Here is a 17,936-nt window from a genome sequence, read left to right as displayed (position 1 = left end):
TTAAATGAGGAAGAAAGAGATCATACATAACTCCTGATTGTCTTATGTTTTTCTCTGTCCATATAAGAAAATCCAAATTAAATTAGCATAATACATTCACTTGGACAATTGAGTCTGAGTAATATCCATTGAACCTAAAATCACTGTTCACGGTATGAAGACAGAGTTTTAAGGCCCTGCTTGAACAAGGCCTGTAAAACTACTGACACAATTATCCAYGAAAGCTTTTAAAATGTTGCCCTAAGTATAGGTTTAAGTTTTTTCTTCTTCAAGGCCTTAGAGTAAGGGCAGCAAAAAAATCTCTCAATGGTCATTTTTMTCTGCAACTACATTCAACATCATTAAAAAGACCACCAATTATCGGGTAGTTCCATTCTAAAATTTAGAAGTATCCAGCTAAACTGTGAAATTAAATACAGCATTTCAACATTATTAACTGTGATAAAGAAGCACAGATAAGGGATAAACTGCAACTTTCAGAAAGCTCTGTAGGGTTGAGTGGTTTCTCCTAAACTTGCTCTACTCATTTTCTAGCAGAGAGTTTAAAATTCAGAGTAAGCAGAGTACTCCCTCAAAAACAAAWCAAAACAAATACAGGCCTTGAGTAATAACAAACAAAACAAATACTTCTGAGAAAATTTGCACACTGAAATTATTTTRTTAAATGAAATATTTAAGTTCTTCCTCATTATTTTCTTTTCAGTTATATCCTTTTAAAGTACATTTAAACTCTATTTTTGGCCCAAGTACAGCATTTCTGCAAAGCAGTTCTGGTATAACTGAACTTGTGGAATTGAACCAGACCAAGAGACCACTCCATCTTTCACTTTCAAAAGTTATATTGCAGCTGGCTTTCACAGCAATTTGGGAGAAAATTAGAATTTCCATCATTTGCAGGGCAATGATTTTAAATAGATGCTTTATCACTTTATCAAGCACAGAATTTCCTGATAAAAGAGCAGCAATTAATGTTAGAACTGACAAGACTGCTTGGAGTGCAGATGATTGTCAAAATAGAGAAAATGATCTTTTTGAATTTTCTTAACAGCTTTTTGTGAWTGTAATTAAAAAAATTTCATGCATATTTCACATAATCAGGCTATTGTTGAGCAGGTTTGGATTTCCAGGATTATGTACCTGATTTCTCAATGGCAGCATTTATTTCAAATATTGACAAGAAAAAAAAAATCAAAAACCAAACTACCGGAGAGCTATGAAAAAAAAAAAATCTAAAATGAAAAAAAAAATCAGAGTTGCCAGGCCTTGAACAAAGTCAGAGCTGGGCTGATTGCTGTGGACCAGCATRCGACTTTTCATGCCTGTGACTGATTAGAGGCAAAGGGGGGTGTGCTGGTTTCAGCTGSGGTAGAGTCAATTGTCTTCACAGTTGCTGATATGGGGCTGTGTTTTGGATTTGTTCTGAACACGGTGTTGATAATACAGAGATGGTTTTGTTATTGCTGAGGAGGGTTTGCAAAGAGCCAAGGCCTTTTCTGCTTTCCTACTGCCATGCTGGTGAGGAGACTGGGGGTGCATGGGAGGCTGGGGAGAGACACAGCCAGGACAGGTGACCCAAAGTGAGCACAGGGATATTCCAGACCACAMAGCATCATGCTCAGTATATAAAGTGGGGRGCAGGAAGGAAGAAGGCGGGGGACACATTYTGAGTGTGAGATTCCATCTTCCCAAGTCACCATTACCTGTGATAGGGCTCTGCTCTCCTGGAGATGGCTGAACACCTGCCTGCCCATGGGAGACAGRGAATTAATTCTTTGTTTTGCCCTGTTTGCATGCACAGCTTTTGCCTTCCCTTTAACTGTCTTTATCCCAACCCATGAGTTTTCCAGGTTTTACCCTTCCCATTCTCTCCCCAATCCTGCTGGTGGGGGAGTGAGTGMGTAGCTGCCTGGGCTTGGCTGCTAGCTGGGGTTAAACCACGACAGGAGGGAAGTTTTCCTCTATCAGGTTTCCCACAAAAACCCTAGCAAGCACATTAGAAGATCAGTAACCTTCACACAGTGGCTGGCAACTCTTTCATCCGTTATCTACTGATCTGGTCAATCCTGCTGTTCCTGTGGAATTTTCTACTCAAAAATGTTCTACTCAAAGATGTTCAAAGGCAAAATCTTCCTGTGGCAGTCAATGATGTCATGCAATGATACTTTGTGTGGCCAGGCACTGGCTRTACAAATAATGTTACCCATTTGTGTTACAGAAGTGCCTTGTGCTCACAGTCCTGATCGGGGCCTATTATGCRAAGCACTGTAAAAGCACATAGTAGAAGATTAAAACCATTTCAGTCTAAATGTATGAGACACAATGGGAGCATTCATATCTGTTTTTGCAGTTGGAAACTGAGGCACACAAAGAAGAGGAAAGAAATATTTACATAGGAATGTAGGCTCAATATCATACAGGTGCTATTCCARGTTTCATATATTGGAATTTACAGGGACCCCTAGCACTAAGCTAAACCCAAGAGAGATAGATCTTAACTGGCATCTCTTCAGCTGCTTTAGTAAGTGGCATCTGTATCATCAGGCAGCCAWCAAATGCACTCCATAATATGCACATGACCTTTGTGGGGAAACTGGGGAGATACTCAGCTAGCACGTCTAAAATAACATTCTTCCTTTAACAGGTCAAACACCCCTTACAATCAAATCAGCAGATGGTGGATTTCAGAAACTAAAATTTAACATTCCTACAACAATCTGAAACCGAAGTTCTGCAAGACAGTTGAGCCGAGCTAGTAGTTCATTGGTATCAAAGGAAGTAATTTCTCTTCTCTTTTTCACTAGCCATAGTTCTGCTCCACTAGCCTTCAGATGTTACACACCATTGTGAATTTTGTTCAGTGTTCCAAGATACCACCCCCTTAACATCCTATCTTCCCATGCTGTGTTAAGCCATGTGTCATGTGAACATAGTTCACTTTCAATTGAAATGGGTATGGCAGTCTCAGATAAAGAGTTGCCATATTCCAGCGAGGTGCTGAGGAAGTGGCATTCCAGGTATTTCACAAAAATTGCAAGAGTTTTCTGTTTCTAAGGTACAGAAAAAAATGGACCAAAGGCCGTAGCAACAGCCCTGTGGACTCTCATCTTCAGCTTCTGTGCACTGACAGTTGACAATGCTTTCTCACAGGGGAAAATAAACATTCAGCTTTAGTGAATTACTGCTTTTAGCTGCTACCTACTTTAATTGAAGAAAACCACATTTGTCAAATTTGTCATGTCGCAAGAGAAAACCTTTAGGTACAACTGTTAAAATGCTGCTGACCATCAGAGATTCAACAGCTCTAATGATATCCAAAACAACGGTACTTCCAAGAATCAAGGGAATTCAGAGGAAACAGTTTATCATATATGATATGCATCTGATGCACAAATACCATAACTTTGATTTCATCCTCAAATCAGAGGTAAACTTACTTGATATGGAAGAGTGACTGCTTGTCTCTGGGACACCTGCTTCAAGGGTTGGTGCAGACGATGACTCTCTTGGCATTTCCAGTGTTGAAAGTCCTTTGGCAGCAGGATCTGCATGTGAAAATTGTGCTTAAATACTCAGCATTTAAAATCAACCAGGTTTTTCATCTTTCTTCTCTCTGGATGCTCTTTCCACATCACTTAAGTCATCTATTCACCATCTGGCAGTCCCAGAAGTTTTAAAAGGATTCAGTGTGTGTGTCATAAGAATTTTTATAGGGGCACAGGGATCTATTTCTTAAAATCACTTTTTAGAGTAGATTTCTCTATGATCCTTAGAGATCATGACTAATAAATGCACACAGAGTTTGATATTGATCCCACTCACAAAGTGATTATTGCAACATCCAACATGGAAATAAGAGAGAGAACACTGATGTAAAGTTAGTTTAAGTGACAGATTAGCAGGTTTTAAAAGCTGTAACTCCAACATATCATCGGTTTTCATTCATGATGCTATTGACCTAGCATTTGGTCAGCAATGAAGATTCCGTTAAAAACTCTGCATTAAAAGGTTCCATGTGGTGTTTCAGAATTTCCAAACCATTTCAAGGGTGACAGTGTTTGTTACTGCATGAAAACTGGCCCTTATTAATAGTCAAAAAAGCACTGAGTCTAATGGCACAATTCTTTCTAGACCAGGCTTCTCTATGTGAAAGGTTCAAAAGCGCTCAGCTCTCTTTAATTTTTACAAAGCTCCAGTAGTTTTCAGCTTATTAGAACCATAAATGGGACGACAGGCCTGAAACATAAAGGGAACAGTGTAACTGATTACACAGAACAATTTCACCTTGTAAAAGTGAAGTGTCGTAATAAGAAATTATGCTGTGCTTCCCTCTGAAGTAATTTTTTAAAAAGCTAGGTCAGAAATGAATAAATATTCCCCTTCACTTCAATAGCAACAAAGAACTGAGGCCTGAAGGATTYGGTCCTTTTTAATTAATATGTTAGGGAACCTGGYAAAATTCTARTAACTGAAAAATACTAGAAAAAAAMCACCAGCCACAGAATTTTAAAAGCAGCAGCATATACTTTTTTTTAACTGTTTGATAGATCCAATAGGAATCTGAGGAAACAGCTAAAGYTCACTTTCTTTCCACCTGAAAAAGACTTAGTAACAAAACTTGGCATTGAAATCACCTAGAGAAAAACTTAGGGTACACAGAGGAYTGTCCATCTTTGAATTTGAAATCTTTAACAAACACAGGCCATGAAAACTTTGTGGGTACCCAGTACAAAAAAGGTTACAAACAGGTTTTAGTGTATAAAAGAAAAATACACATGTATGCCTATGTCTACATGCAAAGTGGTTAATTCCACGTGCTCTCACTTGTGAAGTCTACAACCTGCTCAGCTTTGCACTTTGGAATCCATTCTGCTTTCCACTGYCTTATGCTGGCAAAAGAAATAAGGGCCAAAAATCACTACACCAAAGAGAATCAGTGTAGCATGGACTGGATTAGCAGGATAAAATGCACAGAATTAGGACCATTTTTCTGACTCCCAGCACAAAGAGGACAGGGAGTTTMATTCCCTAACTTGGATATCAGAATGAATATTTCTGTCACAGAACACCACTTCCTTTTCAAATGGGCCCTTTACACATTCATCATACATGAATGATTAGCACATTCTCTGTGAGAAACAAACACCTGAAAGCACTCAGCTAGCACATCAGATGCTATAAATACCCATGTTCTCACTAGAAATATACACACATCTCCTTACTCGGCTCTGTTACTAAAACCTTCAGGAAAAAATAAGCTTTTTGATCGGGTGAGTGAGCTCACCTGCTTCCTTCTGCTCTCCCAGCTTGTCAAGGATGTTGAAGGAAATGTCCAGGTATTCTCTCTGAATAGCACTCACAGCAATCTTCCTCTGCTTCCTCTGSCGAGGAACAATCTGAATCTTAAATTCTGACTCCTCAGTCTCCTCTTCTTGTTTCTGCTCTGTGTTTTGTTCGGTGTCAGACTCTGTATTGGTATCAAGTTTATCACTTTCTGTTTGCTTTTCAGAATCTTCTGGGACTTTAATAAGGACTGTCTTTACATTTGGGCTTGGAATTGTTCCACTGGGTTTAATTTCCTCCACACTGAGCTCAGAGTTATCATCAAGGGACATTTCTGGAAGGGCAGATGATTTCTGCAGCAGGTCCCTTTTCTGTTTCAGTGTTAGTGAGTTTCCAGAGGACATGTCCTGAAATTCTTCTGGCTTAACTAACTCTGAAGAGTCCTTCTGATCTTTGGGAGAAGTGGAAATGACCTCCTCTATTCCTGCTGAAGTGCTGTTGCTTGTGTCCTTAGAACTGAAGTCTTTGGAGCAATCTTCAATGCTGAACTGCACCAGTGGAGTTGTGCTGAGGCTGAGCGCAGACACATTGATAGRAGTTGAAGGAGATGAAACAGCAGTTTTGCCAGAGACCTCATCATTGAGCCGGTTTGTTGTTTCTTCTTCTTCATCACTCTCCACTATTCTAAGAGGAGGAAGTGGTTCAAAGACTAAAGAGTCACTGTCTGAAGTGGAGAGCACTGAATGCTTTTCAGGGCCCGATGTCGAATCAGAGGACAAATCTATCAGATCTAAATCTTCCTTGGGACCAGCAGTTTTAACTGGYGAGTCCACTTTCACTTCATAGGTCTCCATGCAGTTTAGCCTAACCTCTGGTATGACAGGTCTTTTTGTTTCCTGGAAACTCTCTGTATGAGGAAGACCTTCTTGTGCATCTAYATTTTCAGCTTTAGTGGAAGAGTTCTGCCGAGACCGTCCGTAATCGCTCTGCCTGTGGGTGGCGTAAGCAGCAGGGACAGGAGGCTTTTCTAAGTCACACCGGTCTATGCAGGACTTCCTGCGATGTTCGTCTAATGAGAACAGCAGGGAGTCTGCATTCCCTATATCAAGAGATTTTTGTTTTAGAGAGCGYAGTTTTTTTTTCTGAATGCTTTCTTCTCTCACACAGCGTAGAATACTGTCTTGTAAGGCCCCCGTCTCTCTATATTCAGCCAGCTCTATTTCACCTGATCAAAACAGAAAAAGCTAATACTACCTCAGTTGGAGACTTCTGGTAGATACTTTCATCTTTATATCACAATTCAGCATGACTGACATCTTAAATACAAACCCAGTATTGGTCAAAATTGCCTGCATTTTATTTTAACCACAGAGCCAAATTACATTGATTTTTACGACAAATGGTAACAAAAAACTGCTATTTGGAGAGTAGAGTTTATCTAAATACTGTCCAAATTCTATTCRTCCTGGACAGATGTGCCTTGAAGATAGACTGTTTAACCTTGTGCATTGAAAGAAGGTGGCACAGGCATGTAATTTCCACAGATACTTGGGATGGCTGCATGCAGTAAACCTGTGTATTATTTACTGCAGCAGAACAGGCTTAGAAAGGATCCTTCTGATTCAAGAAGCAAGGGTASTATTGGCAGTGAGGATATTGCAGCACAAGCCTGAGATCAGATTGATGTTCAGAGAATTTCTCCCTGGTGATCCTAAAACCCAGCAGAACCCAGCAGCTACCACAGCACTCAGTCCTCCCTCCTCATCCTAGGGAAGTGAGCACTGCTATGTGAACACTCATTGAGAGTAATTCAAAAGATTAACACCATTGCTATTATCATTATGAATTACATATTTTCACATGTAAATGGGATATTCCTAATCATTCATATCCCCRTATTTCAAAATACTCCACATATGAATCACTATGCAGAAAAAACAGTGATAAAGGTTTAAGTGTTTGCTCTACTCAGAATCACTCCCCCTTCACTATGCAAACATCTGAAAGGAAAAAAAAGACAGGTGGGTGGTAGTAGAAATCTCTTCTACTTTTTTTTAGGCTATTAATTTCAGATACCTAAATTTGAAATCAAAGTAGTTCCTATTTTTTGAAAACCCTGAATGACCATTTCTGCCAACAGAAAACTGTAATATTTGCAGCAGCAACAACAAATTTGCTTACCGTAGAGTCCCACCTTATCAACAAAATCAATTTCTGGGAAAAAACTAATTTGAGTAATAATGTTTAGCCCAATGGCTGAAGAAAATTTAAAAGAAACTTCGAAATGTTTTTTAATTTAGAAGAGCTTAATGTTTCAGAAAACAACTGCTGATTTTAGATACTTTTATTACGGAGTACTGGAATCTGCCTACTTYGAGATTCCTGAATGACAATTCATTCAGGGAAATGAGTGTTCTTAAGAGTCAGACAGAGAAGTTATATTAAAATCAGGCAGTGCAACAAACTCTACAAAGAAAGATGGTAGCTTGAAACTGAGAGTAGGAAATTGTATTTCTGCATGAATTTATACCAACAAAACAATTCATACTTCTCTGAGCGTTCATCTCAACTGGTTGATATTTCACCATTTTGCTGCCACCAATTCTTTTCAGTCTTGCAAAGAAAGTTTGAGACTCTTTATTGCAAGGTCCAGTTGGTGTATCATGAATATCAGATTCATCAAAAACACTGTCTTCCTCTGCTGGAGAAAGAAAAACATTTTATTCAAAAGAGTGCAATTTCTTGAATGAAAAGCAGTCTATGTAACAAAACCTTAGCTAATGTCAATTAAACTTGAATTGAAAAATTAAGTTTGCAAGAAAATTTGTATTTCAGGTTTAACTTTATCATTCTTGTTATATCTTGAGTTGAGGTCAGATATAAGTGAAAAACGGGTTACAGTCCAACAAAACCCTAACAAAGCTTTTACCATTCTAAGTTGATCTTCTCCACTGATAATAATACAGATTCTTTAGATGAAAAAAAATACACTAGACTGGGACACTGACTTGAGTAAACAATTTCTGTAGTGCTCAGTAGGAAATTATAAATTGAAGAAGAAGAAAATTAGAACAAGAACTACAAGGTGAGTAATAAACCACCAAAAACRAAAGTGAAAAAAGAACAAAATGGATAATCTTTGAAAACTGGTAATGGTAACAGCAATAGAATAAGACCTAAGAGTAGGCATTATGAAATTATTGATCTAAGTTAYAATAGCAAAACATTATGATCTGAACCCTGACAGATAAAAATGGCAAAGAGAAAGAAAGATCCAAATCTATTTATCCATCAAAAAAAAAAATGCTGCATCATCTATATGAAATGGCTATTAAAAAAAAATTAAAAAAAGCCCAAACAGAAATAAAGAAAAAATCCATATCTATCATGTGGAATCATTCTGTAGTTCTATGTCCAGTGATTCATCTCCAAGGAAATAAGAAACACTACTGGAAGAATAAAGAAAACAGAGCACTAAAAGAAAAACAAAGTTTGCCTTGTTCATTCTAGCAAGCAAATATGGAGAGGAAATGCATTTGGTGTCTGGGAGTGAAGGGGCAAGTAAGTCAAAGAGCTAGAATAGACAAAAACTTTAGACTTAMATGGGACATAAATATCTTCAGCTTTGAAATTGCTAAAAAGTTGCTGGTACATGTGAAGCTATGAAACTGCCACCTCAAGGCATCAGGGACAAKATACTGAATTGAAATGCTGAATCCAGAAAAACCAGTCAAAGTTGACAGTACGAATTTCTACAGGAATTGGTTGTTATAAATTAGAAGATTGCTTTTAATGTCATGTCCTACGCGTAACTTCTTCCTCCCCTTAGCAACAAGTGTTTCTTGTCAAAATATTTATCATCAGTTCCACAGCAGCCTGTACACTTGATCCCCACAACACTCACGATCCCCATAACAAAGTTTGGCAGAAGAATTAGGAAAAAAGTTCAATAGTGGGGAAATACATCTTTAGCATAGGAATTCTTCCTGCCTGACAATGAAATCCTCATCTGTTCATTATCTAAACATCACCTCTGATGATGACAGCAACACACACACACTACCTGACCTGAGATTAAACAGGTCTCCTTAGAAAAGGTGGGAAAGGCTTCAACCTTCCAAGTYCCTATGGAATTACATTGGCTGCTTTTTGTGGGTGGAAGAAAATTTTTCCAAATTCTCCTTTTTTTGCAGCCATTCCACAAAGGAGGATAACAAGCCCTATGGTTAAGTCAGTATTTACAGAATAAAATTGGCTAATTTATGGTCCTTTACCTCTGTGCAGCCCAAAGCCCTTAACAAAAGCCTTGGAAAGCAAGTAAATATTATTCCCTTACTGTAAACATAAGGAACAATGATGAAGTGAAACACAAGGCCAATCAGGAAACCAGTATTAGACAAGCTGGATACTTGGGCACCTCACTTTGTCTCAATAACATATCAAAATCAATCCTGGAAGTTAATGCGCTTTATAAATGCGTATTAAGTCATTATGAATTAAGTCWTTAACTTGTCTCAAAACAAAGATAAATTCATAGTAAGGCCACAGTTATCTGAACCCTTTTAGACCTCTACTAGCAATACAAAATGTCCAACTGAGTGAGGATATGCAATATATAGTTTAAATCTGCATTAAGGGTGCTTGAATTTGCTAGAGCAGAGTAATAGGGTGTTCAGGTAAACGAAATGTTATGTTCTTGTTTTGCTGGATATCTTTTCACAAGCAACAAGCATCAAAAGAGGAAAAGGTACTGACATGAAAACAAGAGAATTTCTTGGATTTTTTCTTCACAACAACTTCCTGCGTACTATGAAGGCCATTTGAGAAGGAAGATGTAAATAGTAAATAAGCAGCTAAAAGGCAAAGTAGTAACCTTGTGTGTTAGCATGATCAGCTAGCACTGCCACAGAAAAGGCCAAGGACTATCCAGACATGGTGACTGAACCATTAAGTCAAAGATACACTCCCCTGAGAGATGTGAGACCACTGTGCTCTGCTCAGCCTGTGGAGCAGCTGAGAATGTCTTTYACTACAGCAGCTGGTGAGATAAGTCACACTTCAGACTCAGTTCCAAGTACTATGTTCTAAAGTTCAGACCATATTTACCCATTTCCACAACATCTGCAAGGTTTAATGAATTAAATCAGTGACTATCATACAAATTAGAGTGTTAAAAGTACCTTTCTCCTTTTCACTGTATCGGCTTATGTTACTGTTGTCACTATACAAAGGACCAGCAGTTGCATGCGGCTTGCAGCTGTGATACTGAGCGTTGAGGGTATTGACTGTGATGTGGATTAGGTGAAGTACAATCTTGCTGATTTCACAGTCTCTGTAGGGGTACTGCTCAGCAAAAGAGAAAAACTTCAGCTTAAAAACTAACTTTTCTCCTTGGATAAATATTTAGGCAGTAAAACAGAAAAATTACAGTAATATTATCAGCTGGATGCCCACTGCTTTCCCTTGATTGTACATTTCCAAATACATCAYGAGAAGCAGGACTGTTGTCAGCTTTGTGCACAGGAATATTTTAATAAAACATTAGAAGGCCATATTAGTAATATTTAGTGCCTGCAAATCCCTGTATGCCCTATAGACCTGCTAGAAATTTGTTAGGCTTATCAAAAGTATTCTCAGCTCCATTTCAGTGCATAAATGTATCACATTTTAACAGCATTTCCAAAAGAYATCATTCAACCAAAGTTTACAGACTGCTAAACTGACACACTCCCCCATTTAAAATCACTACTTTTTTTTAAAACTAAGTTACTCAAAATAGTCCTCACTGGAATTTCACATACCATTTTCCTATTTTCAAATCCATATTTTCCTTTCTCGGGTAAACACTTGAAAGACAWTATAGACTGCAGAAGCACAGATGAAGTCAGCAGCACAGACTAAATCCTAACTATTTCAGACATTGAAATGAAATGCAGTCAGTATATCAATGAAAAGTGCTCTTTACAGTTCCTTTCACTTGCCATACATTTAGGTGCTCCCTGTAACAAATTTCCAACTGATTTCTGTGGACAGTGTCTTGCTAAGACCACTCACCTTGTAGAGAATAACAAGCAAAGCCTTTAACCACATCTGCCGAATGTGAGGTTTGAGGGACCAGAGGGAGCAGCGAGGAGGCTGCTGAAAGTAATGCCTTAGCTGAGGACAACTGCAATATTTCAACACCTGCACCACCAAGGGAAGAAGGTGTTTTCCCAGGTTGATGTTATAGTCCATCACCTGAAAAGAACACAGGAGTTACCTCACCAAAACCAAATCCACTGGTGCTAAAAAATGAGATAATTAATACAGCCGACGTATTAGTTAAGTGATTTTAAGGAAGTCTCACTACCATTTAGCAGTTTCTGCCAGCTTGCCACCTTCTTATTTTAGCTAGATAACCAGAATGAAACAAAAGATGTTCTGAAAGCCTATCATCCTGCCCAGTTTAAATTTTAAGATACACTGGCAAATTTATAAAATATAATGTGCTGAAATAGTCTTGTAYTACAGCACAAGTTGATCATGCTTCAATACAAAAAACCATATCATGCATATCCCATCTTTAACAGACATGATGCACTTGTGAATTTTGAGAGTGGGGGTTGTGTATTTTGGTTATTTGGGGACTTTTATTAACATTGTACTGTCAGTTTTATCTTTTTTCTCAACAGGCTTGCAACACTGGGCATTGGGGTTTTTTAAGCCCCACATTCTGGGATCAAGTAATGACACAAGGTTCCCACTCTCCACTTCATTGAAGGTAAAAGTGTCCACATGTTATGCAGAAAGTTTAAGCACACAAATCCTAAAGGATCAAAGAATAGAGCAAATGAAAAGTATCTTGCTCTAAATAAAATGCTCATYAATCTTAAGTAGTGGTGTTGCTGCAGACAGGGTGTTGTGATTCCTGTTAGTCACATACCTTGCCTCCATCATGACCTTTGAAGAGCATCAGGCTATCTGGGGCCAGCCCTAGTGTTTGACTTCTAGGAGTGATTCAAAAGTGCAGTGAGGCCATATGTTCCCACTGCCTTAGAACAACTGGGTTTTCAACTGAAACYGCAATGCTATTTTTCATAATCTTCCTATCAGTCTTCCAACGTGAGCTATTTTTAAAATCACACATGCTGAAATCAGCAGTTGAACTAGATTGTAACAAAGCTCCACAAAGCCCYGATGCTGCTCTACACTGGCTGACACCCAGGAAGGTGTAACAGCAGTCCAAGCCAGCTCCAGCAAAACCCCCAAAATCTAACATGCCCCTGCAGTTTCAGAGGAATTAGTGTATTTTATTAGGAACTCTCTATATCTAAACACACCATCTGGATTTCTTTTGCTTTTATTAGAACAAGTAAATGAGCCTAATTTACAAACACTAAACTCATGTCTCGAGTTCTGTCCTGAACAAGCTGACTGCAAGTTTTTCCCTGTAAAATTCTCTAGTTTGATGTGCAGCTGTCTCAAATATTTTGTTGCGTGTGTGGAGCTAAACAGATGAATCTCACATCTCTCCATGCAGGGTGAGCAGTCGAACAGATGATGAATAATCACCAAACGTGGTCCTCCCCTGCAAGGCCGCGTTACACAGCACGGTTAGGAAAATCTCATCYACACAAAGCAGGCAGAGTGCTTCTAAGAGAGCACACAGCGTAAGGCAAACACGCCTTGTGCCGAGCCAGAGCCATTTTCCAAGCTGCCGCAGGAAAATAACGAAGAATAAAGGAATGAACGCCGCGGGAGAGGAGGAGCGCAGCAACATCGCCACCGCGCGGGGAAACCATCCCTGCAGAGACAGCCGGGCTTCAGCTCCAAACACTCCCGACTTCATGGGGAAAAATAATACTTCACTAAAACTTTCGATTTTTCTTTTTTTTTTTTTTCTTTTTGAGAAAAATTTTATTGAGCTGTCCACTCGAATCGAGCTTGTCATCAAAATCAACGAACCAGCAAGCCAACCCAATCCCAGCCTTTGTAAAGCTGACAGGGGAAAGCAAAGTATTTATGGCTTGGGAAAGAAGGGTAACTGAAATAGATCTCTTAAGGGCTCAGTACAAAGTTTTCATACTGTAAACACATCTTCGGATAGCAAAGGTGATTCCAAATATAAAGCAGCCCTACGGCTAAGGAAAAAATTTCACCCTGACCTACTGAAGGTCTCCAACTCCTTTTGACGTCAAAGGAACCAGGATTCAATAATAAAGCTTTTAAACACAAATGGTGAATTTGGCTCTCACGAGACATTTTAAAGGTGGAAGAGAAAGGCAGGGGCTGATATTTACAGTTGCAGTAAGGAATACTTCTGAAAATCAGGTCAATTATGATCACTGAAATTAGAGAATCCAAACTTGGAAAACACATGGAAAAAATGTGGCAGATGCTGCCCTGTGATCTGAACTGCCTCTTCCAGACTCTCAGTACAACAGTAACAGGTCTGAATCTCCTTTTGTACTCTAACTTAAAACTGTACAACTCTAAGGTATTTAACACAGAGCCATAGTGCTCTGGGACAATGGAACAGGATGCTTTTGCAGCTACTCAGTTTGCATTAACACCAAGTATTTTGCCTGCTGGAATATAGATGACATCTCCACAACTGGGAAAGTTTAGCCAACTGTCAACATCACATTTTATTTTGGAAAATCRCTGATCCCAATGTATGAACCAGAAAATCCTAGTAAGAATTGCAGTCACAGAAGAGACAAAGATAGCTTTGAGCAATACTTGAAGGTTACAACAGACATCTGAAATCACAGCCCTCTTCTTCCTCTAAGGTAATCCTGTATGAGAGACTCTGATAAGGAAAAAGCACTGAAGTCATGATGATGCTCCATTGCAAATACAAATACTCTGCAAGTGTGAAACATTTTTCAGTCCAGTATCACCCACTACTCTATCAGTGAGAATTAACTGAGCCTTAGAAGAGCTTGTGAGGTAGGAATTATGATCCTCCTTACAAGATGGAGAAAGAAGGAACAGGCAAGGATGGGCTTGGTCATCTATCATAGCAAGATAGGCAAAGGATCATGATGGCAATACCACTCCCTAARAAAGGGAGACTAGAAAGTACTGGTGCAGTGCCAGGAAGAAAAATGAACCTCCTGCAAAGTGCAGTATTTTGAGTTCACAGACCATTCATACAGGGAAACAAAACAAGAATACATAGGTCCCAGGTCTTCCTGAGGAAGAAAGGAGGAAATACTCATGAGGAAAGCAAGGCATTCAAAGGCTAGTGAAGAGAGCAGAGGTTAGAAGCAGTCTCTGATTTTTCATACAGTGGAAATATTTGCAGGCCTCCATGCACACAAAACCATCATCTCTTTGCCAGTGACGCAGCAACTGTAGAACTGTAGCAACTGTACCAGTAGAATGAAATTCTTTCACCAGCTGAAGAGGTGTTGAAGTTTTAAGTAGGATTACCACATTCAGCCATTATTTTACTAAAAAGAAGGCTGTGCTACAATCATTTCAACAATAGGCAATAATAAATAGCAACAGGAAATAGTGAGTGACTTCACCTACTTGTGCTATTCCAGCAATGAAGGCATTAAAGCAGGTCGAAACACGCATTTTTTGGGGTGCAATCATGAAGCATCCTTCCTGCTGATCATAGCCGAGCAGGACRTACAGATGGCGTTTGACTGTGTTGAAAGCTTTAGCACTGCTGATGTCCGACTCAGCGCTGCTCTCATCCTTTGCCATGAACTTCATGAGCACTGTAATGAGCTGGTGCACAGTCTGGTGATCAATCCCAGCATCCTCTGGCAGCAGATCTTTTATTGTATTATCGTTCTCTGGGGAAGGCTGTCCTGCAGGCACAAGAGAGATTGGAATGAGACACTGGAAAACAMTGTTTAAACTCTGTAAATCCAGAAAACGGAGTACAGAATACACCAGAATTTTTTTCAAGAGTTCACTTCTCCACTTCTGCCCAAATACATCCAATGAAGTCGCAGGAGACAGGCAGGCATTTCTCAGGGCATTGTTCCTCTGTTGCTTCAGGCCCAACAGCACAGAAACACCTACTGTGCACACTCAACTCCATTTCTCAGTTTTCCCATGTTTAGTGGAGCACCTTATTGCCCATCCCAGTGCATTTTTGCCAAATTGAACATTGTTATTCTTCCACATCAATCAAATCCCTCTGCCACCAAATTCTCATCTCGTATGGTTATCGGTCGTGGTAAACGTTAGTGGTTAGTATTTGCCAGTGGAAATACTGAATCTGTATTTCTCTTAAATAACTTGTATTATTACAAATAACTTGTAAAGAAGTAGTTTTATTTTAATATTCTAATTTACCCATATTCTCAATGCAATATGCTATTCTGACAAGGGACTCTTTTGCTGGTACAACTGCATCTGCCTTAGGTTCTTCACAAGAAAAACTGCAGTGTTTGTCATTTTTAAAAATAATTTTAAAATAYGTTACATTTCTATTGGTGGSTGAACAAAGGTTTKTTTGGCTGTTTTGCAAAGCATAGRAGATGGTTGTCATTTCTTTGACAGGAGCAAATGAAAACTATATGGGGAGCARAAATTTTCAGATCCACTTGTATTAAGAGTAACTTTACTGGTCTTATTTGGGTAAGAAGTAATGAACCTCATGTGATATAATATCTTTTGTTCCAGACAGTTTTCACCGAGATTTTTTACCTAAAACCCCTCCTTTAAAATGAAAATTCTCTGCCCAAGCTTTTGCTGGACCAAGACTTGCAGATGCAATAAGAAAAAAATGAATTCTGAAATAATTAAAAKCAGAAATAAAGCAAGAATCATTTTCAAAAGCACATTAAAAATGTACACAGAAAATAATCTTAGCTTCATGGGCATAAACTGAGAAACAATCTTATATTTTTACAAATATATTATAATCTTGCATAATATTATACCCAGGTTAAAATTTTCCATGGAATTATATCATAAATACACARTTTTCATAAGATTATATTCAACTGCTCTATTCACCCCTATTTATTTTCATCTCTKTAATATGYTGTGAGATTTTCTACAAAACAAAGAAGGAGATGAGATTAAATGGGTGAAAGGATCATTGGGCTCCAAGTAAATCCTGGTTCTTCAAATAGAATTCAAGAGTGATTAATCTGTAAAGATAAACCATTTTACTTTCACTTGCTGAACAACATAATTTAGAAACTCAATGATAAAATGTTCCATTTTGACAGTGTTTCATAATGTTAATACCAGCTAACAGATACTTCCCAGGACTTTTCCTAACATTTTACTTTTCCAGAAATATTACTATACTTTCTGATGTGTTAAAGACCTCATTTCTCATAGTTTAGCCTCACAGGAAAACTATACAGCAGCACACAATGAACAGCTTTTGATTTGTTGATGTTTGTCATAGCTCTACTAAGGATCACCATCTATGGAATGTCAGTAAACCCATTCTTATTTCTGATGTAGAAACCTGAAAAGAACCAGCAACAGAGAACTATTTGTTTATAACTACAGAAACTCTACAGTCCAGTTTAGTTGATAGATCTTCAGAGTCTGGAAAACTTCTGCTGTCTGGAATGAGTCTGAAGTTACACCAAGCTGGAATTGAACATTTCATCAGCACAAGATACAGGGTATCCTGCTATCACATGAGGCTGTTTAAATCCAAGCTCAGAATGCAAAACCAAGACAGCTCTGTCTTTACAGTGGCTAATGTAACTTTGGTCCCTTAAAATTCACGTGCATTTGTGTGTGCTTATGTAAGGTATATAGACACACACACACACCCCCTCCCCACCCCTCACCAAAATCTTCTCACGTCACCAAACACACAGCCTGCCCGTTAATACACAGACACCATGCCTGAATTCATCTAGCCTTACCTCCAAAGAATCATCTCTGTATTCATGTGCCACTTATACCAGACCCCTTTACCTTCASATTTCTTTAAGGTATATTGCAATGYAACATAAAACATCAGATCAGAATTATCTCATGCTTCATAACCCCACTGTGATTCCTACAAATTAAATTCTCTCAGTGACTGTCCACAATACTGTAGAGGGAATAGGAACAAATACATGATACTGCTGTTCAATCCATAYRGAATGCACACTGAACTCAGCTTGCATTTGGACTGTGCAAAGATGCCAGTTTTAGATCTAAAAAGAACAGATGAGCATGAAAACTGGTTCATTTAAGTGCTATGTATAAAATACATGTTCTTCTACAACAGATGTACATTCTGCATTTAGGAGTCAGCTCCTTAGCCGAATCAGATACGCTCAGTACTGCCAATGCAGTGTTAAAAACTATGAATCAAAACTCAATTTTTTTTTTTTTTTACAAACATTTAAGCTTTTAGGAAGAAATAATAAATATTGAGAAGGAGGAAAGGGGCAGTAATTAGTCTTCTAGTTCCCAAATCATCTGTCATATTCTGAATCATATTACCAGCATTTTCTTGAGATCAGTAKTTACTAGGTACATGGAACTTTTTTAATACACATTTTTAGTGGAAACTTTGTTTTCACCTTAGGTGTTTAATCACCTGAGCCTGGAAAGTAAAGTGTAGAAATACCAAAATACATCTAATAAAACCACAATGGCTAACAATGCCTACTGTGAGACTGACACTTCTTATGCAATAAATTCCTTTAAGCCCAGTATGTAGGAGGTGAATGATGCCATTAAAG

At 38.5% G+C, this 17,936-nt stretch overlaps 1 protein-coding gene across 1 annotated transcript in view; it reads right to left on the bottom strand.

Annotated features, from left to right (window-relative positions):
* The window catches only part of UNC79 (unc-79 homolog, NALCN channel complex subunit), a 90,892-nt gene that overhangs the window by 41,855 nt on the left and 31,101 nt on the right, over positions 1-17,936 (bottom strand). The window contains exons 25-30 of the mRNA XM_057370639.1: positions 14,800-15,086; positions 11,335-11,517; positions 10,461-10,623; positions 7,829-7,981; positions 5,282-6,505; positions 3,435-3,542 (exon numbers count right to left, since the gene is read on the bottom strand). Coding sequence (XP_057226622.1) covers positions 3,435-3,542; positions 5,282-6,505; positions 7,829-7,981; positions 10,461-10,623; positions 11,335-11,517; positions 14,800-15,086 — 2,118 coding nt within the window. The remainder of the gene's footprint in view (positions 1-3,434; positions 3,543-5,281; positions 6,506-7,828; positions 7,982-10,460; positions 10,624-11,334; positions 11,518-14,799; positions 15,087-17,936) is intronic.

This window comes from Malurus melanocephalus, unplaced genomic scaffold (genome assembly GCF_030028575.1).
Source record: "Malurus melanocephalus ecotype Western Australia unplaced genomic scaffold, MMel_1.1 scaffold_129, whole genome shotgun sequence".
NCBI lineage: Eukaryota > Metazoa > Chordata > Aves > Passeriformes > Maluridae > Malurus > Malurus melanocephalus.
Note: the sequence above shows the minus strand (reverse complement) of the source record. Positions and strands in the feature narration are given on the sequence as shown.